This window comes from Chiroxiphia lanceolata, chromosome 3 (genome assembly GCF_009829145.1).
Source record: "Chiroxiphia lanceolata isolate bChiLan1 chromosome 3, bChiLan1.pri, whole genome shotgun sequence".
NCBI classification, from domain to species: Eukaryota; Metazoa; Chordata; class Aves; order Passeriformes; family Pipridae; genus Chiroxiphia; species Chiroxiphia lanceolata.
In genome coordinates, this window is record NC_045639.1 from 48,633,393 (window position 1) to 48,658,337 (window position 24,945).

The 24,945-nt window shown below is 37.5% G+C and overlaps 1 protein-coding gene across 8 annotated transcripts in view; it reads left to right on the top strand.

Annotated features, from left to right (window-relative positions):
• UTRN (utrophin) overlaps positions 1-24,945 on the top strand; it is a 364,804-nt gene that overhangs the window by 209,473 nt on the left and 130,386 nt on the right. The window contains exon 1 of one of the 8 annotated variants that reach the window (XM_032682366.1): positions 18,425-18,554. The exons of 5 other annotated variants lie outside the window; for them this stretch is intronic. Coding sequence is in view for 1 of the 3 variants with exons in the window: in XM_032682365.1 (XP_032538256.1) it covers positions 19,373-19,426 (54 nt within the window). In the remaining 2 variants the exon portion in view is untranslated. Of the gene's footprint in view, positions 1-18,424; positions 18,555-18,658; positions 19,045-19,190; positions 19,427-24,945 lie in introns of those variants that run through there. 2 more of the 8 variants (XM_032682368.1, XM_032682365.1) reach the window with 2 other exon arrangements.

The following is a 24,945-nucleotide window of genomic DNA, read 5'->3' on the forward strand; positions in this document are numbered from 1 at the left end:
CCCCTATGTGATTTATTAGAATTCTATGTGTTACTGAAAATAGTCTCATTAACTGGTGCTATAGGGAAAGAGCTATAAACATCATTATGTCTCTGCTGCAAGTAATTTAGGAGGCACATTTTGTATACTTTTATTTCTTTCTTTCATTTGTTATGAAATTTTAGTATATGCAGATGCAAGTGCTACACTTGCCAAAAATTGAAAAGCGGTTATTACATAGAAGAGGCTGTGGAGGAGAAGGGAAGACTCCTTTCCCAATATAAACATATGAAAAAACACCTCAAACAAACAATTCTTACTCATTTGAACTGTGAGTTCAGCAGTTCTGAGGGTTTTTGCTCCTGTACTGGTACAAGACTGTTACTCAAGTCAGTAATAATCTAAACAAGGAAAGACTGATTAAAATGATATCAAGATGAGGTAGTTTACAAAAACCCCACACCTGTTTGACATGATTAACTCCAACACAGTTTTTAAGTATTGGATTACACCACTGTGCAACCTTTTTAGATTAGGAGTGTCCTCTATTTGAGGTTTATGAAGTAAGGTATCAAGCAAGTTATAGCGATGAAGAATTGTGTATTCAAAATGCATCTTTTCTGCAAGTGTAATTACTTTCCAATAGGACCAATAAAGATGTATTGTGCCTATAGGAAAATGTGCACAAATGCAGTAATGATTCTTAATATTTTTAAATAGAAGAAAATAATCTGAAGATGTTCAGAGAGAAATGCTTATGAGGTCTTATAATATCAAGTATATATTTCAGTGACCACTTGTATCAACTACTGATGCTACCCCATGTGAGTACATGTGCTTCCCATTGACTGCAAGTGTGTCTTAAATATTTTATTTCCTTTTAGAGTGGTAGAGTACAGTTATGGTAGAGCTGATCTCAGTTTCTGCATTATATATTCAATTATTCTGTTTCCCAAAATAAGCATAAGTACTTGATAGGGACACAGTAGTTTTGAAGGTTAGAAGTTCAACCTTAGCTCGTTCAACAAAATGATTTCATAATGTTTTCCATTATCTCTCTGGAAAACTACACTGTTTTCAATTGCAGTTTTTAAGTAAGCTTAATTGACCTATGCATAATAGGTTAAAAAACTTTAAAAATACTTAAACTTAGATCAATCTGGTTAGGCTGTTAATTATCAGCAGGATTACCTTCAGCTATAATAAGGTACCTTTAAGCAGAGACATGAATAGTGAAAACAGTACTGGCAGCCTCAGGAGTGATTGAAAGGATTTTGCATAAACAAAATGGTAATTTAACCTCAAATAAGTTTTTGAGATGTAGAATTTGAAATGTATAAAGGACTTTGTAAAAACTATCCATTTAATTCTCTTCAGCATCTGTATGTTGTTACAATAAATTGAAAATGTTTATTTAAAAATAGCAGTAATTACTTGATATTTTACCTATTTAAGAAAATTGCACGTACATGAATCCTCAGAATTTGTGCTAGTCACATGTCAGATAATATTGTCATTGGTTTCTGCCTTTGATTCACTACAGATATTTGGTAGATTGATGTACTTGTCAACATAAATTAGCTTTCAATTTGAAATGCTGAAAGTCAGTCAGTCAAGTTAGCCTGCAGACAGTGCCCAACAGAGGTTGTTCTGTCACTCTTTTTATGGAGAATAGCATAGATGCTATCAATATAATGATTTTGTTTGTAGGCTGAAGGTCTGCCAGCTAAGTTTTGGTACTTTATTATCTAACTGAGGGTGGACTTGATCTACTTTGCCAGTCCTTGTGTTGTATAGTCATTTTTGATACCTTAAAAAACACTGAGTTGCATTTTTTGGGGGTTCAGTGTACCTACTTTAGTGATCAGTTCTTCAGTATCTCAGTATTCCATCAATATTCCAATAATATCTCAGTTCCTGTAATGCAGTCATAAATGAGAATTTTCTTGTTGTATTTGTTTCAACAGTTTTTTTCCACATAGAATCCACATTTTTATTAAAGCTGCCATACTGTGGACTGTATTTTAGTGGAATGTGTTAAAGATGAAGAATAGCTGAGGCTGATCTTTGATGCTTCTAAGCATGTTCATGTCTTGATCTACATGGGCTTTCACTTAGAAAGCAGTACAAATTTTGTAATTTTCATGCATTTTTGAAGGATTTCTTGTTCCCATGGATTTTTGCTAGTGGATATTTTGAGAGCCATTAAAAAATAAAAATTAAAAACTGCTAGTGGCCTTTTAAACAAGGCCAGGTGCTTATTTAGGCTTTAACAACATCAGCAGATGGTAACATAGAAAACATGGTGTTCATTGCCTGAGATTATGCAGCATGGTATGATGTTTGGATGTTTTATTTTCATTGTTGCAGAACAGCTGCATATCAGCATAACCATCTTTTATGTCCTGGAAAAAGAAAAAAGCAACTGTCAAAAGGGTCATGTGCGTTCAGTGGATATTGACTTTTAGCAAATGAATAGTCAGTACAATGTCATGCAGTACTTGCAAAAGTATCAAAATCAAATTAAATGGAAGAGGATATAGCTAAAAACTCTTCAAAATTTTCTGTTTTCAAAGGATCAGGGTACTAAGTTTTTGTTTTATGACTTTTTTTTTTCAGAATGTCAGTGTTGAAATGTATACATTTGTTTGGAAGGTTTTGCCGATCTCTTCCCTTGGAGTCCAGTCCTTTGTTCTTGATATTACAAAAGTCTTTTGGACTAATTTTGCTTTCTTTTATAAGTCTTCTACCATAACAGCAGCCTCTTCAGACATACCAAAAACTTTGCAAATAAACCTAAATTTGGTACCTAAGCCTTCATGAGCATCTTATTCCCTCATCTCCTTACTTAATAAAAGTAGCAATCATAGTAATTCTTCTATCCACAGATGTCATTGTACATGTTGTTCAGGCATGATTGCTTTCTATCATAAAGGCTGGTATAAACAGTTTTTCTTTCCCTGACAACTGGAAGTGCTTTTTTTATTATTACCACTTGAGCTCTTCTACTGCCACCACCTGCGACTCCTAGAACGCTTCCATCAATGCTGCCTCCACACAGTCCTAAACATCCACTGGTCAAATTATGTGACTAATAGGTCTGTTCTAGAACAAGCAGCAATCACAAGTATTGAGGCCATGTTGCTGAGAACACAGCTGTGCTGGGCAGGACACGTCTCCAGGATGGAGGACCACCGCCTCCCTAAGATTGTGTTTTATGGTGAACTTGCCACTGGCTGACACAAGAGAGGAACCCCGAAGAGAAGATACAAGGACTCCCTGAAACAACATCTCAGCCTTGGCCAGATTGATCAACATAACTGGTCTGCTCTGGCCTCTAATCAGGAGATCTGGAGACACACCATCTATAACACTGCTGATGCTTTTGAGAAAGCATGCAGGATCACTCTTGAGGAGAAAAGACAACGCAGAAAGAATTGTGCCTTGCAGAATATACCACCTGAGGAGTCTTTCTGCTGTGCCTTTTGCAAGTGGACTTGTCTATCTCGTGTTGACCTCTTTAGCCACCAGCACGCTTGTAACAAACGTGGGTAGAGCCCTCCCCAAATCTTCATTTGCAAAGCCCAGCCATGGTGAGTTGAGCTCTTCTGCAATCAGTACAGCTTTTCTCCACTTTTTTTGTTCTTTTAGGAGATATTAGGAGGCAACAGCTAAAATGGGCATAAAATCCTCTAAAGTCACTCAACATTCCTAAATGTGCCTAATGTGCTTCATAAAATAATGATGGTCCTTTTCCACACTCTCTCTCCCCTTAAAAAGATTCTGGTTCTCCCTTCATTTCCTTTGGAAGTTTCACCAATACTGTTATATTAAGTAGCAACAATTTCAGTCTGATTTTAAGTGTGAACACTTAACTTGCTACTTTCTTCCTTAGCAAAATAAAAAGAAAAAAGCTTTAAACTTTCATTGAGATCACCAAAACAGTTACTTAAAAAAAAATAAAAGGAGTGTAATGATTTTTATTTAATAAATGTAGCCCCTTAATGAGACACTGACCTGTGCAGGTTTGCTAAGAATCCTTGTGCTTAGACTCAGCTGTAGGAAATGCAGGTGTTGATTTCCAACTATTTTTGCAGCAATTGTTTTATACCTCTACTTTGTATAAGTTTAAATACTAGTTTATCATTGTACAAAACTTGAGACACCAGATTTGGTTGAAGAAAAGATGATTTCAAGTCTACAGGTTCCTGAAATAACAAAGGTAATTGTTGTACTCCCTTTATTTGGGATATGCCTTTCTGATGCTTGTTTCCTTGAATTAGGAAGGTAATACCTACATTTCATGTAAGGGCACTTTGTCAGCTTTTCAGAAGCTGGAAGAATTTCATAACAGGCAAGAGATTATCCACATGTTCTGAAGCCAAAATTGTTTCTGTGTGGTGGCAGTGAGAGTCTCTGCCTAGAGAAGATCTATCTAATTGCTACATCACCCAGGTATGGATGTTAGCTCAAATTGAATAGCAAGTACTTTTGCGCTTGGGGAGTGCCTGTGGCATATCACTTAGGAGAAAGGTGTTTGCTGCCTTAGCATATAACAACTGTGTCACGGTAAAGAAGAGTGAGGATGCTGTAATTAATGTAACTGGAGTACTGGCAGTCCTGGCTGAAGTGGAGATGACTGCTGGAAAAAGTCCTATTCATACAGGTCAAGAGGTTAAAGAAAACTCAGTCTTGTGTCAAGGCTGCAAGAACATAAGCTGGACTCCATTAGGGCTAAGGGAAGCCATGTGGAAGTTTAACTTGAGAAAAATTTATCAGGAGCCATGCATCACTGGTCCGTGGCTCACAGATCACTTTGCTTCAAATGAGCTTGTCTACAGGTTAAATTAAACTTCATAAATTCATTTTTTTCGCAGAATTAAGAGCCCATTGACCCTGTTAGAGCATGGGATTTCAAACCTACTGCTTAGACCACCAAACTCTTTTTCCACTTTCACTGAAAGATGATTGTGTTGTTGCAGGTGACATTCATTGTAGAATAGAGCTTAATGAAGGAGAAGAACTGTTCGAGCTCAGCTTTCCTTTCTCCTTTTCCCCCCTGCTCAAGGTGATTTTAAATGCCTTTTTGAGTACACTGTGTAACGGACAAGGCAGCAATTATTCCTTGCCAAATTTATGGTTACTTGATTATTTACATCAGCTGAAAGAGGCCAAAATCAATGGGAACTCTTTGTGCCAACGGTGGAACTTCATTTTATCCCTGTCAGAGACCTAATTTGCCTCAGCAACTGCTATTGTCAAAGTAGGGCAGAGCCTCTGTCCCTGAAGACCTTAGGCCAAATTGCTAATGCTGCTCTCATTTCTGCTGTTCTAGACAGACAGTAGACAGTCATAGAAAGAAAACTAACTTTTTAAAAATTCAGTACTTTTGAATGATATCTGTTATTTCCAGGTCCTCTGTAAGGATAGCTCCATCTCTTCGGAAGTATATGGATTTTAAAGTTAAACATTTTAAATACATTGTCCTTCCTGAGTCCCCCTTCTGAGAAATGCCTGGGTTTTGTATTTTCATCATTGATCCTTTTTTTCTGATACTCTGTAGAAGTCTGATGTACATTTTAAGCATTATAGGCAAAAGATGTTTTTCTGTTGTTTATCTAATTTCATGAATGTTGTACAGGAAATCTGCAGTTCACCAACTCTCAGCATATAATGTAGCTCTGAACAAAAGAGAATTTGTGATGATGTCTGACAGTGTGGCCTATGTACTACTTCAAGTTAGAAATATTTAAAGATGACTGACTATGGTGCTGGTTACTTTTTCTGTGTAGCAGGGCTTGAACTCTGTGTTGTCATAATTTCAGCAGGACCCTGATATGAGCTCACAACTACTTCATTCGGTTTCAAATTCATCTGTTCCTTAAACTGAGATGGCCAGAGACACCACAATGCTCACTCCCCAAGGGAGATGTGAGATTGGAAAATTTGGCTTTTATCAAGTACTGGAGGAAAATGCATAGCCCATTACAGATGACAGCTTCCTTTAGGAGGTGTTAAGTTGCAGCAATAATAGTCAAGGATTCTTTGGTTTTGGAAGTGTCTGACACAATAAAAAGAAGCATTTGTCATTTACAGTGACTTTTTGGATCTATAGAATATCATTCTCTGAGGGGCTTCCTTGCTTTGCAGGCAAGATTACACTCGCGTTTGCTTTAGCTTTAGTTATATAAACACTAGGCTTTCTGAGATGCATATTGCCTTTAAGTTCCACAGTCTCAAGGGTTGCTGCAAGTACTTGGCACCCTTGACGGGTGATCCATGGTTGTATTTTAACAAATCTGCTCTATTACAAATATGCTCTCTCTTTGCTTACCCTCTTATAATGTATGGATGAGAAGCACAGAGGGAAGAGAAACCATGTATGCGTGAACATGTGGATATTGTTTATTCCTTGGTATTTATTAAGGAGTCTCAGAGTAGTTTGGAAGTTGGTCTGTGATGACAGTTAGCACCTATTGGAAATGCCAGTGACCCAAAGAACCCATTCAGGGCTGGTATGTCTGAATATCCTTTGTTTGCTTTTCAAGGAAACAATGGTTAAGCATGAAAGGTCGAGTTTTCATCTTGCATTAGTAAACATACAGTCAATTTGAGGGTTTTTTTGCTGTTATTTTTCCTAAAGTAGCCCTAGAATAGTAATATAGCTCAATATGTTGGACAAATCACTTCCATTTAACAAGGTGCATTTGCAAGACAAGCAAAATGCAATGAAGAAGGGGTTTAGAGAGAGATACACCTTGCATATTTGCCTGTGACTTTCTGCCCTGAAAGTTTCATAGCTTGATTTTACTAAATATACCAAGACATGAGGCTTTTCATCTGAATAGACTTTGTGGGTTTTTTTTTATTTGTTTGGATTTTTGGTTTTGTTTTTTGTTTCTTTTGTTTGTTTCTTTGCTTTTTATTTTCTCCTTTGGGGTGCTTCTTCCTTTTGCATATTTTACACCTTTTACCATTTTGAACCTTTTTCATGTTATCACTAAATGGCTTATTTGGCACAAACTTTTCAAGTGAAAATTAGCAACAGAAGAGACCTGTTCTGGGAATATATATTGCTCTGGACAATTCAATTCTTAGCCTTCATCCAACTGTGTGCCACAGGTGGGGGAAATGCAAGGGGCAAATGCCTCTGCCCTTCACAGCTGTTTGGATCAGTGTGTTTGAAATGGGTGTGTTCACCTGCCATGTCTTACTAGTGCATTGTCTTGCTCTTCTGTGCTGGTCCTATGTAAAAAGTCCATTTTAGTGTTTGTTTATTCCACACAAACATGAATATGCAGTGGATTCTCCCAACCTCACAACTTAATAGATATTCTTGTTCTATTTTTTTTTATGTGTGCTTCCTGTCCCCCTTCTCCCCTTGTTGGGACTTAAAGCATGCAGAAAGGCCAACAGGATTTGATCCTACATGGATCCAGCATCAATCAAATGCTAGCACATGTATAATGAACTGGTGTATTTCTTCAGCAGCATGACTGTCAGGTCTATTTTTTGTGTCTCATACCTACAATTAAACAGTTATTATCTGAATCCTCAGGAAGCACTAATCTTTAAGTTTTCAGAGTTACAACTTTTTTTAAAAAACTCTATATGAATGAATGTGGATAGTTTTTAAATTCTTTTCCACAAATTTTCTTGTATGCTGACCACACTTTTTCAGTGCCAGCCATTTTTTTTTTTGTGAAGCTCCATTAAAAAAACAAATCAAACCCAAACCCTCCCTTCACAAAGTTACTACCTAGTGAAAAGCCAAAATGGGCTGAGTTGTAAATACTGTAAGGTGACCCAGTGTTTGCAAAGCTGACTGTAAACTTCATTCTTTGCTTTTATGTGCAAATCTTCAACTTCCTTCCTCCAGGACAAACTTGGGTGCTTCTGAAAAGTAGGTGGAGTCCTTGACTTTAAATGAGAGTTAAATGAGAATAAAAGCATTCAATAATTCAGTGGAAATGGAATTTCTGACTAACATTAAACAATGAAAGCTCTACCTGAATAAATTTGAAAACCTATTTGTTTCTTGTATAGTAGCTAGTAATAAAACAGGTCTAGAGAAACCTTAGGCACATTGTATTTAAATAAGCTTCATGTTCAAGCCAGGGCAAAAGCTGCAGTTATGGATAATGCAGCTTACATTTTATTTCTAGAGGAAATACTGTATCATAATTTCAATTGTAAATGCTCTTCACTTTTGTCAACGGGCCACTGACAAGATCTCTGTGAGCCTCTTAGTTAACAAAATGATGCAGAATGCAAAAAGATAATAAAACTTCTGTGAGGAATATAGTTCAGTGCATAATATCTTTAGTCAGATGGGGTATTTGGAAAGAAAAGTGTACTTGCAGCACTGGAAAACCCAGCAGCGAATTCTGAGTCTCTCTGCCTGAGTGTGCTGGCAACACTCGGCAGCCTCCTGTCTTGCACATGTGTCTGTTCCCCTGAGCACCAAGTATTCTGAGCTTGACTGAGGGGTGACAGTACCTCAGGAGAGCACGGCAGCAGCACTTGTTCCAGGCATCAACATGTTGCATATGGGGTCTGGTCTTAGGGCTGGCAGAGCTGGTAGCACAGCCCATTTTGGCCTCTGCTCTTTGCTTTGCTTTTGAGCGTATACAAAAGGATAATTAAGGCTTTCCTGTTCCCTCTGTTCCTTCTCTCTTCTGAATTAAACAGATTTGCTCCAGTTTTTGAGCATTCTGTAGGTGTCTCTGTTGAAACATAAATTACTGCCAACAGCCTGTTGAATTTGAGAGCAAATTGAGAATATTCATGCTAGTTCTACTCCTTCATCCTGCAACTGGTTTGGGATTCCTGGAACGCAGCTGGTCCTGGCAACACACTTAGGGGACACTTTCTGCTCTTTTTAATGTGTATTTGGGGAATGGGATGTCAACAGATGCCCCAAACTTATCTTTGGCATCTATCTGCTTTTCTGGGTTTTGTACTGAGTAGCTTTTAGCCAGAAAATGAGTCTGGTAAATGAACTGTGGTTATTGAAATAAGATATCAAATAGAAAATATGATTATAAACCAGGCTTTAAGGCAGACTGTACTTTTTGTCATGTTCATCTGACCCTGATGAGCTCAGAGTTATCTCATGGAGTTTAGCCAAGCACCTTTTTGTCTCTCCTTCCTATACCACTTAAAAGAAAAAGAAGCTGAAGGTCTGAACAGTACACTGAAAGGTAAAAACAGATGCATAATAAAAAAAAAACCTAAATAAAAAAGCATTTTTTACTAGTTTGACACTTGAATAAGCAAACACAAATTTATTACTAGCAATCACATATTGCAGCCTTTAAAGACACAAGATAGGAGCTGTATGGTGTGGATTTGGAAGGTGCATGTAAGTGGGTACTTCTTACTGAGTCTTTACATTAATTCCTTACTCTGGTAAATGCTGGAAATAATTTTCAGACTGAATTAAAAAAAAAAAAAAGAGGGAGAGAAGAGACCAAAACAATCTATGTGTAGCAAAAATGATAGGCCAGTCATTCAGGCATTGCAGTGAAAAACACTTCTTGCTGTGGGAGATGCCAGAAGGATCAGCAGCTTTATGTGAAAAACTGCTCTCAACCATCCTGTTACTTAAGAACACTTGGTATTCCCCTGGAAGTCCTTAGATAATTGTTGGGACCTTTACTATTGGGATAAGATTTAAAATCCAGCAACAAAAAAAAATGCAGTGATTGGGTCCCTTGATACCTTCCAGTAAGTCTTTTTTTTATGGTTCTTAAATTCTAAAGGTCTTCAGAGGAGGCTTGTCCCTGCTTTCTGTAGTGTTTTCTAACTGCTTTGGAAACTTATTTAAAGTCAGAAACGAAGGCATTATTAAGAGGATCACTACAAGTTGGACTTTATTCTTTAACCTGAGGTGTTGCATTACAGTTTTTCAGTTTTGCCTCACTAACTAAAGGAGGATTAATTAATTTCTTGTTGCATGTGTATATAAGAATATATGAATAACAATACTGTCGCTCCTGCACATGGATATCTCTCTTATGTTCCTTCTATGTGTTTGAGTTCTAGCCAATTAATGTGAGAATAATTCTTCCCAATTTTGTGGCTACAAAATAGAATGATTTCATCTCTTAACAGCCTGGAGTATTTGTGGTCCTTGATCAGAACTTAGATTTTTAAGGCTTCTTATATTACCTTTAACAATGATTTATTAAGTACTAACTCGTTCACTTAAAAAAAAAAGGTAAGAAATTGTTCTTTTCATGTGTTCAGTGGAGATAGAGGTAAAAATTAGGTATCGCATAAAATAGAGAAGCTAATTAATAAACCTCCAATTATTTTAAAAGTTCAGACATAGGAAAACCAATGAACCCTAAAGCCTCTAATTTTCCTTCTCCTTCTGAAGCACAAAATAGTTGAAGATCTGCTTGATAGCCCTGCAACACAAAAAAATGGCCATGCTTATTTGCATGTTAGCTACATTTAAAAAAAATGTAAAATTAAATGTAGCTTGCATTATATGACAATTTTAAAAGCTCTTTGTGCTACCAAACAATTAATATCAGAATGCATTCACTTAGTTGTCAGCAAGTCACAAAGTCAATCATATAATGCGTATTTATGACTATATACTCTAAAGCTAATAAACCTAACAGTTTCATGAATCTTTGAATTCTTTACGAACTTTGATTATTAGAATTGTCTTCCCTTAATTTTCTACTCTGCTTTTGAGATTCTGATGCTGATTTTGAGATTCTGATGGGGAAGATAAGTAAAAAATGAAGAGAGAACAAATGAACCACAGTATGTCTTCCAGTTAGAAAATATGAATGTATTGAGTGTTTATGGGCATGTTTAGGCTCTAAGATCACCTTCATGTTCATGAGGTGATGTTTATGAGTTTTGTAACCAAAGGTCAAGTGTGAATGTCCTTGAAATGTGTATTTCTCACACAGTCTCTTTAAGTTCTGTTAGAGTATTTGAAGTGCTATAGTGATTTTGTGCATTTTCTCTCTGGAGCCAAATGTTGCTGCTGTGTGCAGTGTATTTATTGTGTCAAATCTAGCTTCATCAGTGGCTTTGAACAAGGGCATGTGATGGTTTTGTTGTTACAAAAGAGCTTTTTGCAGTAAGAATGGAATAGAGTTCACAAGGAGATGCCAAGCTCTTTTCTGCCTAATCACAGGTCTTCTGTGATTTCATTTTCTGGCCCGTGATGATGCAGGAATTTTGTCTCCTAATCACTTGATGGCAATTTGATTAATGTAATTCAGCTTAACTATTTTCCTTGTCAGTGAAGCATTTATCGAATTTGATAATAACCAGATGAGTTGCTTCCTTTTTATAGGGCTTAATCTTGAAAAAGGATTCTTCTGAGATAAATATGATTGAGAGCATTCGTCTAGCTACACAATGGATCAAATAGTAAACGGAGACATAAATACATACTAGGAAACTAAATAGAATACAATCAAGTTAGTTGGCTGAAAATGCTTGGGATTACAATTTTTCTCCTTAGTTTTTGTAACTGTATTTGTTTATAATCCTTGATAGCTAGGCAAACTTACTACTGCATCCAAATTCTTTCCAGGACGAAGTAGTTAAGACAGTGATGAGTGTCACTTGCCAGAGCAGTCATTGGGAGCTTAATCAAGGGAAAAGCTGTATCAAATATGCTCAGTAGGATAAAGTTCAAAAGGGAGAAAAATAGCAGGTATGAACATACTGGGCTGTACTCCTGTAGGAGGACTCTTGTAGGCGTAGGGAAGTAGTATGCTGTGGAGCATGGGTGCCTGGAGGCAATTACAAACTTGGAAATCATAACACCTGCCAGGTACTAGGGGATGGGCAACTGAGCAGAGAAAAGGATTTGCTGTAATTTTTAGAACACATACTAAATCTTCTACCTTACTTGCCATGTACATGGAAGGAAAGTGTTTTCTTACCTTTTCATTCCCTCTTTAGAAGTGCTTGCTATGAACAAATGATTGCTGCTTCCTGCAGCACCCACAGCACTGTGTGACTTGGATGCAGAGATTATGGAAGTTCCGTTCTCTGCACTTTTCTCCAGTCTTTGTGGTGTGTTCTCCCCTTCTTACATACTTTACATGGCTGACTTGAAGCACCCTCCCTTAGGACAAGTCACAGCTATGTTTTAGAGGATTACTTCCTGAAATTTTGAATTGCTTATGTTATTTCTTAAGGTGCTGCTAAGCAATGACTGGGAGTACCTAGCAGCTTCAGTGTTATCATTACATACTATATGTGATAAAAAGGACTATCATTTATTTGTTTAATTTATCCAACTATGGAGTTGGCTCAGGGGATCATTACACAGCCAGTGAAAAGAATGAATACTCTTTCTGGACTACGTCATTTAAACCCTAATCTTATGTCCAGTTTTTAAGACTTATTCCTGTCATTTGAAAATTAATTTAGATGTCCTATGGTATAAGTCACAAGGCCTTTAAAGTAAACCCCCCATCAGATAACTATTCTTTCCCCACTAACAGCGAAAGTTCCGTTTGGTGAGTGAAGCATTGTGAGTTGCTGCTTTGATGCAGTATCCACATCATGAAAAGATTTAAATAAATGTTAATAGAATATCCTTGTAGTCCAGGTTAATTGGTCTTTTTTACTGAACTTTGAAAAGAAACAAAACCATCACTTTTTTGGTAAATTGCAGCGTTGTACTTTGGTATTTCTTGCCTGATTAAGAAATAGACTTTCTGTGGTTTGATAGAACTACTTGGTAGATATCCATTTGCTATATTCAGAAGAGTAGTTTTCTTATGGCTGTTTCACTGTGGCATATTAAAGTTGATATAGAGGCACATTTCTTGGTAAATGTTATAAGAATTCTCACTTCATAGACAAAAATTTACTTCAAATAATACCAATTACATATTTTTTTATTCTTTTTGCATACAGGTTATATCTTTCTGATGTTTATGCTAGAAATTAAAAATGCACTTGTTTTTATATAGCAAAGTCCTAGCCAATGTTCAAATACAGAATTAAAAGTTCATTGTTGAAAAGCTTACAGCTGAGGCATATTTTTATGGCTGAGAGTAGAGTTTTCATTGGATGGGGAGAGTCCTATTCCCAGTGGCCTTTGAAAAAACCCCATAAAACCTCAGAATCAACTAGATCCAGGTAATATTTCTTCCTGCAAGACAAGGCCACTTAGTTAACTGAGAATATAAGACAAGTTAGAGGATAAAATAATATATTGCCAGACTGAGTCAAAAGGTACTTCGAGTGTGGCACAATGATAAATTACACAGGCTAACTGTAATGGCACTGAATCCTTGTTAGACACTTGAGTCTAATGCTATTGCTAAGAAGTAAAGTAGGAAGAGACTGCCATGTTATTTGAATGAGATTTTAATCCAGAGATACAGAGTTAGTACTGTAGAATTAGTTAGTGCTCTGTCAATTATTTATAATAAACTCTGTAATTAAAATTTATTTTTCATGGTCTTTTCTCTATTTGGATTGCACACTTGTCTGAAAACTACTAAATTAATCAGCTTTTCATTGATCAGTTTTAGTATCTCGAGGGATGGGTACCCCCATAAGTAATAAATATATAAATATGCTCTTGTAGAAAGTTCCTTTAAATACGTTTGTTATGCATGGATTGAATGAGGCTTTTATTGGACTAAGCTGTCAGAAAACAAGAAAACTATTTTCATTACAGTCAAGAAAATTTTAAGGAAAACATTTTCAGGTTGGGTTGAAATATTGAAAGTCCTTTTTTTTTAGCTTGGGAAACTGGGTATTTACTCTGTGCATGGGTTAAAGCAGCCTGTAGAACCTCTTCCTTGGATGTGCTGCTTTTTGGGAGTCTGTCATGTTATATCACCACCAGACAGTCACCTTCTTTTCAGTTTCACCCTTTTTAATAAAAATGTTAATATATTCATCTAAGATAACTTGTTTGTTTCATTTCTGTGTGAAGAGAACAGAGTTAAAAATGCTATTTAAGACAGACCATGAGGGACCTTGAGGCTTTCTAATTTCCAGTGTGATTATTGCAAGCAAGCATCAGTATCTTATATCTGAAGAGGGAAAATGAGGAGGAAAGGCAGCTAACAGTCTTAGAAGGAGGCTTCAGCAGTTAAGTCTTTATAGACTGTTGATCAATAGCAACATTTTATTTAGTCACCAGAACTAACTAGAAAGTTACACCTGACAGTGAAATTCCTGTCTGGCATAAAAGCCAGACTTCATCCGTACTCAGTGCTGCCTCCCTTGTTCTGTTGGTTAGGGTCAGGATTAAAACCTTCATGTTTTGGTCAGTCCCATAAGTGGATTTTAAATCTTAATCTCTGGTTCAGTAAATTTCTTTATGCATGAAATAGATGCCATGGTAGTACTTTCCTGCATACTTCCCTTTGGCATCTAATCTCTTTTAGGTATACTCCAAGTATGAGATACTTCTTTCATTTTTTTTATTCTGAGTATCTTTGAAATGTTCTTCATTTAGAGCTGGCTTCCTCTGGGAAGTTCAAATAAGACAACAGATTATATTTGGGTCTAAAACATTATAAAGTCGTGGTTGAGTCATAAAGCTGAAAGCCATGTTTTGTCCAAACAGGTTAAAAATAAGAGGTGGAAAACCCTGCCATCAAACCACCCAGTCTTCTACTAATCTGTCATGGCAGTGCAGCACTGCTTGTCGTCAAGGCTACATTATCTCATCTGCAATTCTAACAAATTTTATTCTTGAAATTTAAAGTCTTGTCTTATTTGTTTGAGGAAGGCCACAGTCTATCAGTGCTTACCTAATGTAGAACTCTGTCATTGAATATTACAGATATTTTATAGGGCAGACCATTGAATGTGACTGGTTGATCCTTTTAAAATTACTTTTCCAAGGCAAACCAATACCCTTTCGTCTTACAGAAAGAACAAAATCAAATGGTTGCAGTGCCTTGGCTCTAAGCTCTAGGAACTCTGCAGACCGTTTCATGTAATTCATAATCTGCATTGCAATTGCCAGTGTAATAGATACTTAATTGGTAATTTTGGCAATCATATTTAAGTTACTTTTGTCTTATCCTGCTACTTATTGCTCTTTATTGTAATAATTCAATTTGCTCGTTTGTCCTGATGAATTCCTGGTCCTTGTGGTACTATGTTGCTTGAGTGATTTGACTTCTGGCAGAGGTTATCAATGAGTCTCTGCTTAGTTGAAACCTTGGTGTTGGGTTCAGTTGATAATGAGCCTCAGTGTAGGACTGATCTTGCTGGAGTTGTGTGTTAAGTCTGTATTGTAAATGCTGACCTGCTGTGGGAAGTGAGAAGGCATCTCTCCCTCCTGGTCTGATCAGAATGATGCCAGATATTTTGCAAGGCAGGTGAAAGTAACACACTGCTTTTGAACTGCTGATTTTTTGTGTTCCTGCCTGAAACTACATGTCTTGAGTGAAAACAGGATGTATGGATTTGCTGTAACCACCTATTGACCTCTAAGCCCTTTACATGAATCACGCAAGGAAACATTATTGTTTTTATCTTTTTGTTGTCATTACTTGTTGTTATGAGTCACATAAGATATATGTATGCTCTATGTATAAATAACCTGCTTCATTCACTCTTAAGGTTCTTGCCACTGTTTATTTTTCCATGTTTTCTAGAAAAAAAGTATTATTTTCCCATTTCTGTAGTTTGTATTGCAAAGTCAAATTGTGTTTAGTATGACAGTTTTATTGCATTTTTTGCACATCATCTCGAGTGTGAAGCAAATCCTTTATAGACTATATACTTAATGTTGTTTTGCACATTGAAGTCTGAAAGACTTTTATGTTTTCTGAAATTGAACTTTAGAGGTGTGTGTAAGATCATTTCCGAGTTTTCTTCCAGCAGCAATGGAATAACTTTTTTTTCCCCTTACCTAGTTTTAGATTCGTTGGTTCTGCTGGTTTGTTTGCAGTAGCTTAACACTCAGTTATTTCTGGATTTATACTTGATAAAAGCAGGTTTTTTTAATTAAATCTTTACAATGCTAAGTGTTTAGATGTAAAATTCTTCTACTAGTTTTATAATCTCTGCATTAAGTGACTTGCTAAATAATGAGGCTCTTAAGCCTGGATTTGCAGGGCATGCACTTCAGAACCCATACCTAAAAACAGTTTCTAGCAAATCTGATTGTAGTTATGTGTCACAGACTGCTGTGCTGATCATCTTTTTTGTACCGTTGATAGCAATACTTTTCTTTGGATGACCCTTGCATTTTCCAGGCTGCCATTAGTGATGTTACCATTGGCTGTAAAATGCTGTTAGCTGGTTGTTTTATTTTTATCCAGTTTTATGTTCTTATTTTAAGACGGAAGAAAATGCACCAAACTGCTCTAATAGCAAAAGTAGCAAGAAGCTCCACTGCACATAATCTTCTGCAGCAGTACCTCGAATCTATCAGCAGTACATTGCTCTCCAGTGTCTTAAATTCCCAGTTGTGGATCTTAGTATCTACAAGAGCACTTTGGAAGGATACCTCATTGCAATTGATGATGTACTTGTTTTCAGCTGTAGATCATGGGTTTGCATGAGGGCTTACACTCACAGAATGTGAATTTCTTTGGGCTCTAGCATTCAAATATTTCATCTGTGTAATAACTGTAGTTTTTGTAATAAAATTTTCATTTCCATTGCCAATGGTGAGAGTTATTTTTGTGGAAAATTATGACAGCAAAACTTTAATAGTAATAAGTAATGTAAAGCTGTCCTAAAATATATGTTGTATTTCTGGAGCTTATGATCAGACATTGCCATGTTTACAGAACTTCTACCTTTGTAGAAGCTGTGGTAAATATACGTTGATGTAGATCTTCTTTTTCTTCTACAAATTTAGAATTTCTCAAATACTGCAGTGTGCTTTAATGTGAGAGGGCCACTGAAAAAGTTATTTGGTACAATTTTCAAAGCTGTTTTACTGGAAGCATTATTCTAACATTGCGTATATACATATATATTTGATAACCTTTCATGGAATTATGCAAATAATTCATAAAATATTTATGGAATTATGCAAATAATTCCAGTAAAATAGTTCCATAAAATATCCACCTCAGAGGGCATTTCATTTGCATCTAATAGTACTGAAAGATCTAGAATGTATGATTTTTTTTGATGACAACAGAAAATTGGGAAACAAGTTATCGAAGTATGAAGTCTGAGACTAAACATAAAATTAACGTTGTATATTTGGATTCAGTCCTGGAGTTATGAAGCTTCACTATAATCCAACCTGACACCCATTTTCATTTTATATGCACTAGCATCTCTGAAGTGGATCTGAGGGCTGTTTCTTCCTGGTTTGCAAGGGTTTTTTTAATCCAAGAGCAGCAGAAAAAAACTTTAGTGTGCATGGGAATAGGAACTATGTCTTTCTTGCAGGAGAAGAAAAGAGATTCTCATAGTGATTGTAGTTAAATCTCTCACAGAATGGTTTCACTTTTTCAGTCTAATGTGTTGATTTTCCTTCTGTAAGTGGTTAATTTGGAAAAGAATAGTTTGTGAACATGATTTGAGATACTGTCACATAATAAACGGGCTTTTTGCTTCCAGAAGTAGTGGAATAAATTCAGACAGTTTGTGCTGACCTGTCATATGGGCTGTAAAGCTGATTGTGTTCTGTCACCTTTGGAAAACTTTCCTCAGTTTATTTTGCAAGCACTTCTGCAGTTTGTGTAATGTGCCCACATAAAACATACAGACAGGAGGCAAAGTACAAATAAAACAAGGAAAAATCCTGCTCATGCCAATATTTTAATTTTTTTCCCCTCTATAGTTTATTTTTAAAATCCTCACCCATGCTGTCTATATCGGTATGACCCACTAGCTTAGAATAATTTTAAAGACAGCTTTGCTGCTGGTGAATTCATTGGTACTTCATATGATGGTTGGATGAAGTAAAAAGAAAGTAAAAGCAACATATGATGCCCAATGTGTTCATAGGAGAAATAGTTGTAATGGGGTTTGCAAGTGATGGGTTACTGGCTTGGTTTTAATTATACATTGGCTGACTTTTTGGCATTATTACCGAATCTGGTTTTGGTGGTTGAGTAATGTGTGCTTGTACGGAAGGCATTAATAGTAGCTTATATAGGCTTTCACATGCACACGCGGTTTCCAGTGGGAATGGTTTGAAATGGAGTGATTTCCTCACAACCACCCATGGGGTGTCAGGTTTCCTGCGGGCAAGCACAGGCTCATATGAAAACAATCTGCCTGCGCTGCCCCTGCCCTCCTGAGCGGCCACGGGCCTGTGGTAGCTCTATGCAGCGCTGGTTGCTTTTACAGCTCCAAAACCTGTTCAGTGACTAAATAGCCACCTTTCTGTTCAAGGAGAAGGAAATGGGTCGAGTGAGGGGTTTTGGTATGGGGTTTCTGCAGCCTCAGGGGTGGTGGTGATTTTCTAGCAGGGAGGCCTCCAGGAAGGGGGAGTGTGCTTGGCTTCAGAGCAACACCAGGGCTGCTGGAAGGGAGGATGCTGATTACAATAATAAACAAATGCTGGGGATAGATTACCACACGGCTGTCAGAGCAGACGGGACCAAAGGAGGAGATCCCCAGCGAAGGCTTTGGAGGTTGCAGCAGAATCCTTTGCTGGACTTTTTTTTTTTTTTCCCTAAACGAAGGAAACTACTTTTAGATGACTTTTAATAGGTCTTGGCTTTCTGTGGTGCATCATCTCCTGGCTGAAGTGGGCTGGAGGTGCCTGGTTACTGCCATAGCAGCACCAGCCCATAGGTGGCTGACTGTTCAGAAGGCAGGGAGAGGAGAGATGGCCTCCTGTCTGATCACAGTGCTGTGTCTCCTAGGATGAAGTGTGTCATCCCATTTTAATTTCTCTGAGAAACTGGCTTTTGATGCTTTCTATAGATGGAAATTTCTCTGGGGATTTTTTTTTCTTTTATATTTTTTTTCCCTTGAATGGACCAACGTGGAAGGACTTGTTCCTCCTCTCCACCCATCATATACCAGAAGATTATAACTTCTCTTGTTTGGGGTCACTGAGACCAAACATTGAGCTTTAAGTCTGCAAGAAGCACTTGGATCCTGCAGGCCATTGCTGAGGTGAGCTGGAGGCAGTCCTGGGGAGGTGTGGAGACGAGGAGATCCCCACAGTGCTATTCGGGTCAGGTTGACCCTGCAATGAGCATCACCCAGTGTCAGCAGCTCACTCCCAGGTGCCCAGCCCGTGAGAAGGAACAGGGGCAGGGAGACTGTGACGATGGCGCTGTGTGAACTGTCCCTGGGGGAGCACAGCCCAGGAGAGGGGCACGCACAGGAACACCTGGAGAATTTTGGGACTATATAGGTGGAAAAAGAGAGAAAACTTTTGAAGGCTGTAGAACTGGCTTGGAGGACGTACCAGGAAAATGTAGGCTTCAGAGGACACTTAATGATGATGGGCCTGAACTTCAGCTTACGTGAGTTGCTGACAAAAGTTGAAAAGGTATGATAGGTAGTTGCATATACTTATGCCTTTGAAAAAGGCTATGTATACCTTTGAAAACTACACAATAAATAAAGAGGGTAAGTTGATGTTTAACTTAGGTTTCCTGTGTTGCTGTTAATGTCCTCATGTGCCCCCTGTTTATGGAAATCTAATACTGCTTCTTTTCCCTGTTTCAGGTCCTACGAGATGACTTTTAGAGCATGTCCTCTGATTGTTGGCGTCCTCTGGGGTTTTTTGCTTGTTTTGGTGGTTTTTGTTTGTTTGTTTGTTTTTTATTCCAAAGAAAATGAAGAAACGTTTCGGCTTTGCTAAGCCAAGGGTATTAGGGAACATTTCAGGATGCCTGTGACCTTGTTCTGCTGTTGACATAAAGCAAGTGCTCAGCAGTTTGCTGTTAAATTTAGTTGAATGTTATCTTAGTCAAATTGGAAGATCGCGTGATGGCTTCCAATGAATATGTATCTTTTCCCATTTTTTCATTTGCTCTTCTTTTATTCAAACTAGTTACTCTTTCTCTTACCAAATAGTTTGGTAACAGTAATGCTGAGAGGCAGGAGGCTTGACTTTGCAGTGATTGTGCTAATGAGCAAGAGACGTGAGAATGTTAAAAATCAGATTGTTTTCATGTATTTCTCAGTACTTGCAGTGAAATCTCAATTGTATGTTTGTAACCATTGTTAGATTGGCTTTATGTACTGTATTACTTTTTACTTTTTTTTTTTTTTTAATAATATTACACCATACAAACTTCCTGTGTCCTGCAAGACCGGAGCATGCAACAAAATATATAGTAGTTTATTTACAAATTAAGACACCTTAAAACTGTGGTCACATGAGAGGAGAGCAGATTGTAAAGCTTGATTCTGTAGTTTTCTAAACTTTAGTATGTTCTCTTTTTTTAATGTAAATCAGCCTTTTCTGTAGTTGCCAGTTTGCCAACCTCATTTACTGGGGAGGGATATGCTTGAGACAGATACTGTTCAGTATCCCAGCATGACTCTTCCAAAATTAGCTGAGTAACAGCAAAAGCATTTGTGATACGTTTTCTTCTCGGTGTAGACCACTTCCTCCTCTCTTGCTCCCAGTCTATTATCTGGTCTTCACTCTTCTTTTAACTGCTTCTCTTGTAACTGCTGCTGGTAGCCTGTAAAGATTAGGACACATGCTGGACTCTGAGGTGTTTCCTGACATCATTAAGACAGAAGTTTTGAAACCAGTGATTCTAAAGTTTTGTGAATCATACAAACCCTGGCTCTGCAAACTCCAGGCTGTCCCCTGTGACTGAATATTCCAGTGTTTATTTCATCTCAAAGAAACTGATCATAGCAATTCTCAACAAACTCAAACCTTACAGGTCTCCCAGCTCTGCTGTATTTTTTAGCTTGAAGCTTGCGTGAAATTTTGTTGTCTACTGTGCTGAAATTTTTAATTTGTAATGCAACGTAGGAGAATGCTTTGGTGCTGGAGAAAGTTAACATTTTATTTGGTGGACTTTGACCACAAATTCTAAAATTTTAATCTGTACTTATTAAGCAATTTTTTTTTTTAACAAGCTCCCCTCCTCCTCCCTTGCTTCATCTCTCCTTCTTATGGTTCCCCACGCACCCATCCTGTTCTTCCTAAAGAGTTTGCTGGCAGGAGAAACAGCATTATGACAGCAATCCTGGCTTGCAAGCTACTTTCAGCTTTCTGGATTTATTAATATATGTTCTACAGAGAGAATTATGAGTGCTGTTGCTGTGGTTGTAATGCAGAAGCCAGATGGCATTTGCAGAAGCTTGCACGGCACTCCCTTCCTATGCAAGAGCAGAGTCACATTACACTGCAGTAGGCAGGGCTGCTTTGACTTTGTTCAGTCACAATTATGTGACTGCTGGAATTAGTATTAGCACATTTATGGTGCCCCTCAGATGCTGAATCAATGACATGCAATGGAGGCACAGAGGTTGTTGAAGGCAGGATGGCATTCTCAGCCTTCCTATAAGTGCATCATCATTCTTGTGATGAAATGAATCTTTACTCACACCATATGTCACGTCTTATGGTACTATCCATGAGGCTTAAGTGCAAGTTGGGATAACTTTTTAGAAACTTGAAGTGTTGATGCAAGGCTCTTGGTAATACAAGCCTTTGAAAATTAGATGTGAAAAATGTCCCCAAGTGGTTTTTTCCCAAAAAAGTTTTGGTTTTTTTCTTCGTGAAATATCTGAGAGCTTAAGTAGGAATTAAATTTCTGTTGCATCTAAATTACTCTAATCTTACACTACAGTCGCAGTAGCTGTAGTGATGCCCAGTATGGTCTGCACATGACACTTGAGATTTTTAATGTCCGTCTTTATACGCACTTCTGCCACTGGTGGATTTATGGTAATGGCAATTCTTCCCAAAGATATGCAATGCGTGCTGCTCTTCTGAATGTGAATTCATTATAAATGGGTTGCTCAACAGCAACTGCTACTGCAGGCCTCTGAAAGAGCAGATGGGATGAGCCTTTCCAAAGGCATCACTGTCCTCTGACATGAGAGCAGACTCCCTCTATGAGATTTTTTTGAACATGTTTTTACAAGAGCATCCCTTTCTCCCTGCTATCCCCAGCATTTTTAAGGAAGAGACCAATAAAATTCCAGTTTCCCTTTCTCTATGACCACCCTCTAGTATGCCCTGATTCTTACTCCCTCCTTAAGGGTCATCAAAAAGTGAAGAGCTCCCAGTGAAGCAGAGGCTAAAAGGAATATGTGACACAGCAGTGGTCCCAGAGGCAGTTGGCAGCACCAGTTAGAATGTATCTGGTTCAAGATAAACAATCTGCTATTAAAAAAAAAAGAAATCCGTTCCCTTGCTACCTGCTGAGAGACCTCAAAGAATGATGTTCTGGCTGTTGTCTGTGGCATACAACTATGTCCTTTGGTTGCACTGATGTTTTTCTTCCAGCTGTTTTCTGCAGATATTTTGATGAGCAGTCATCACATTTCTTCCTGAACTTTGAAAGAGGCAAGTGCAGCATTTCTGTGACTATGTCTTTGCTGACTTGGGCGTTGTCAGTGAAGGCAGTAATTTTTTGGGGACTTTCAATTCCATGTACCTGCACCAGGTCTGCTGACATGTTCCAGTCATGGGCATGATTTGTATTGGGCAGAAGAAGTACAAAACTGTCCTGGCAAAATAGCCTGAAGTAACCTTTCTAGGGAAAATGCAGTTTTTCAAGCTATTTTTCATTCACAAAGAGTCAGCTTCAACCCCACTAACTCCTTTTAAGATGTACATGTAGTTTGAAAGCTGCAACAGCTTGCCTGTATCTGGCTTGTACCTGGGGATTAAAAGGATGTCACAGTCTGTGTGCTAATGCAAAACACTGGTAGTCTTGTTGCGCGGCATCAGCATTGTACCCATATGTCCTTTTCTTGCAAACCTTATGTGGTTTGTGTGGCATAACTTGCCATCCCTGCTCTGTGGTCAGATGTTTGTGAAGATGCAGTGGAATTCTGTTTCCCCATAAACATAAAAATGATTAGAAATTGGAGTGTAATGCAGAATTCTGCTTTTTATAGTGGGCTTAAAAAACATTGGAATAAAACGTTGGTAAGTCCTGTATGTAACTGTCTTAAAATCCCCTGTGAAGTTAGAATTTGTTATAGAGTGCTATTGACCTTTTTCTTAAGAGTCTAAGTCAGGTTTTGTTGTTATATGTAGTAAAAAATTGATTAAGGGTTCTTGATAATAGAATCTGTAATGTTATAGGAAAATCTGTTTATTTACCTTACAGAATAAATTAACTTCCTTGTTTTAGATCTTTATATCATTACTCCAGCATTTTTGATAGTGATAATTTAATAGAATAACATTTTGCATATTTTAAAATGCTGTGGAGTTTTCTTCCACTAGTTGTGTTTTTATCTTCAACAGAAGGGTTTGGGCCCTTTAAAGAGGGAAGTACTTTGCCCGTGTTACTGTCTTCACTGGTGTATTGCCATTATAGACAAATAAAATCTGAAAAAATGTGAGTGGAAGTGAATGTGCTAATAGCTTAGAGGGTTGCAGAGTGAATTAGAGGCCCTCCGGGCTCATAATTTAGAAAAAAGACACTAGAATGCCCTTTGTCGTGGGAATGCTGTTGGTTTGGTTTGGAGTTATTTTGCCTTTATAAAGTATTAATAGTTTCCAAATGACAATTATGCCTAGCATTGTAACTCTTTTTGACATATATTTGCAATCTGTAAGGGGGAAAGAAAAGACAAAAGTTTAATAGCTTGGAGTTGGGCTCGCAAAGTTTGGTTCTGTTCCAATCTTTGTCATATGTCTTCTTTTACCCTGGGCACATCACTCTGGTCTGCCTTTGAGCTGTTTTGGTATGAGCTTCAAGTGGAGTCAGCTATGTCTTTGGGTCCTTTTCAGTGGTCCTTATCCTTGCCATCTATAGCATTACTGAGTAGCCTGCACCGTATTTATACATTCTTTAAAGACACCTGCTCTTCAGTTGACATCATATGATAATTTAGTATTTTATTTTATAGAAATTAAAGTAAGAAGTGGGTTTCTTATTATGGAGACAAGATTTAAAATCAGATCCAAACATAAAATGAAGTCTTGAATCCTACATGAAGACGGATAAAGAGGGAGAAAAGCAAAGAAGATTCAGAATAGAAATAAAGGGGATTTTGAAATTACCAGACCAAAGTGGAAAAGACAGGCAGCAGTTTGATCTTAATACTTAAAAACAATTTAAGGAAAGTGGCAATCTTCTAATAGTCTGGCTAGGGTGAAGTACATATCTAAATGCCAATCTAGTTGTTTCTTTTCCTTTCTATCTTTCAAAACTTTCACCTTGATTTATGTATAGGATGAATTCTTTCCTCAAAGGGCATTCTTTTAATTTAGGACCTTAATCCTTCAAGCAGTTGGGCTTGTAAACAATTGACCACATACAATAAATTATCAATCCATTTTAACAGATAGGTGCACATAAATATTTGCAAAATTAGCAAAATATGACATCTCTATAGTAACGCCTCAAAAAATTAAGGTGATAAACAAGAAGTCCTTTTCTGTTTACAGTGTGTTTCTTTAGTTTTCCTTTTTCCTTCATTTTTCTGTTGTGTTTTTGCTGTTTTTTTTCCTCTCCCCTTTTATTTGTTCTACTTGCACTGGGAGAGCACTCTGACCCGGATCCCCTTTCAGTTGAGCTACCAAGAGTGCTGGTGTTTCGTGGTTGTATCACCCTCTTTATGTGGCAAAAGCAACAGAATTTTTTCCCCTTCTTCTCCTGCATCCTCCAGTGTGTTGTCCCTGTGATTCTGAATATGGGAACTTCACTGTGATAACAGGGAAGTGTTTATAATTTATTCTAAAGTATTGCAAAATTTAAATTGGATTAACTCTTATTAGAATTAATCCTCACTGAGGCCTGAGCAGGGATAATCAACTTCTTTCATCCCCTTTTTTTTTTTGCCACATAGAGGACAATAGAGAATCAAAGTTCAAGAAAAAGGTGGGAGAAAGAGAAATGATAGGTCAGGATA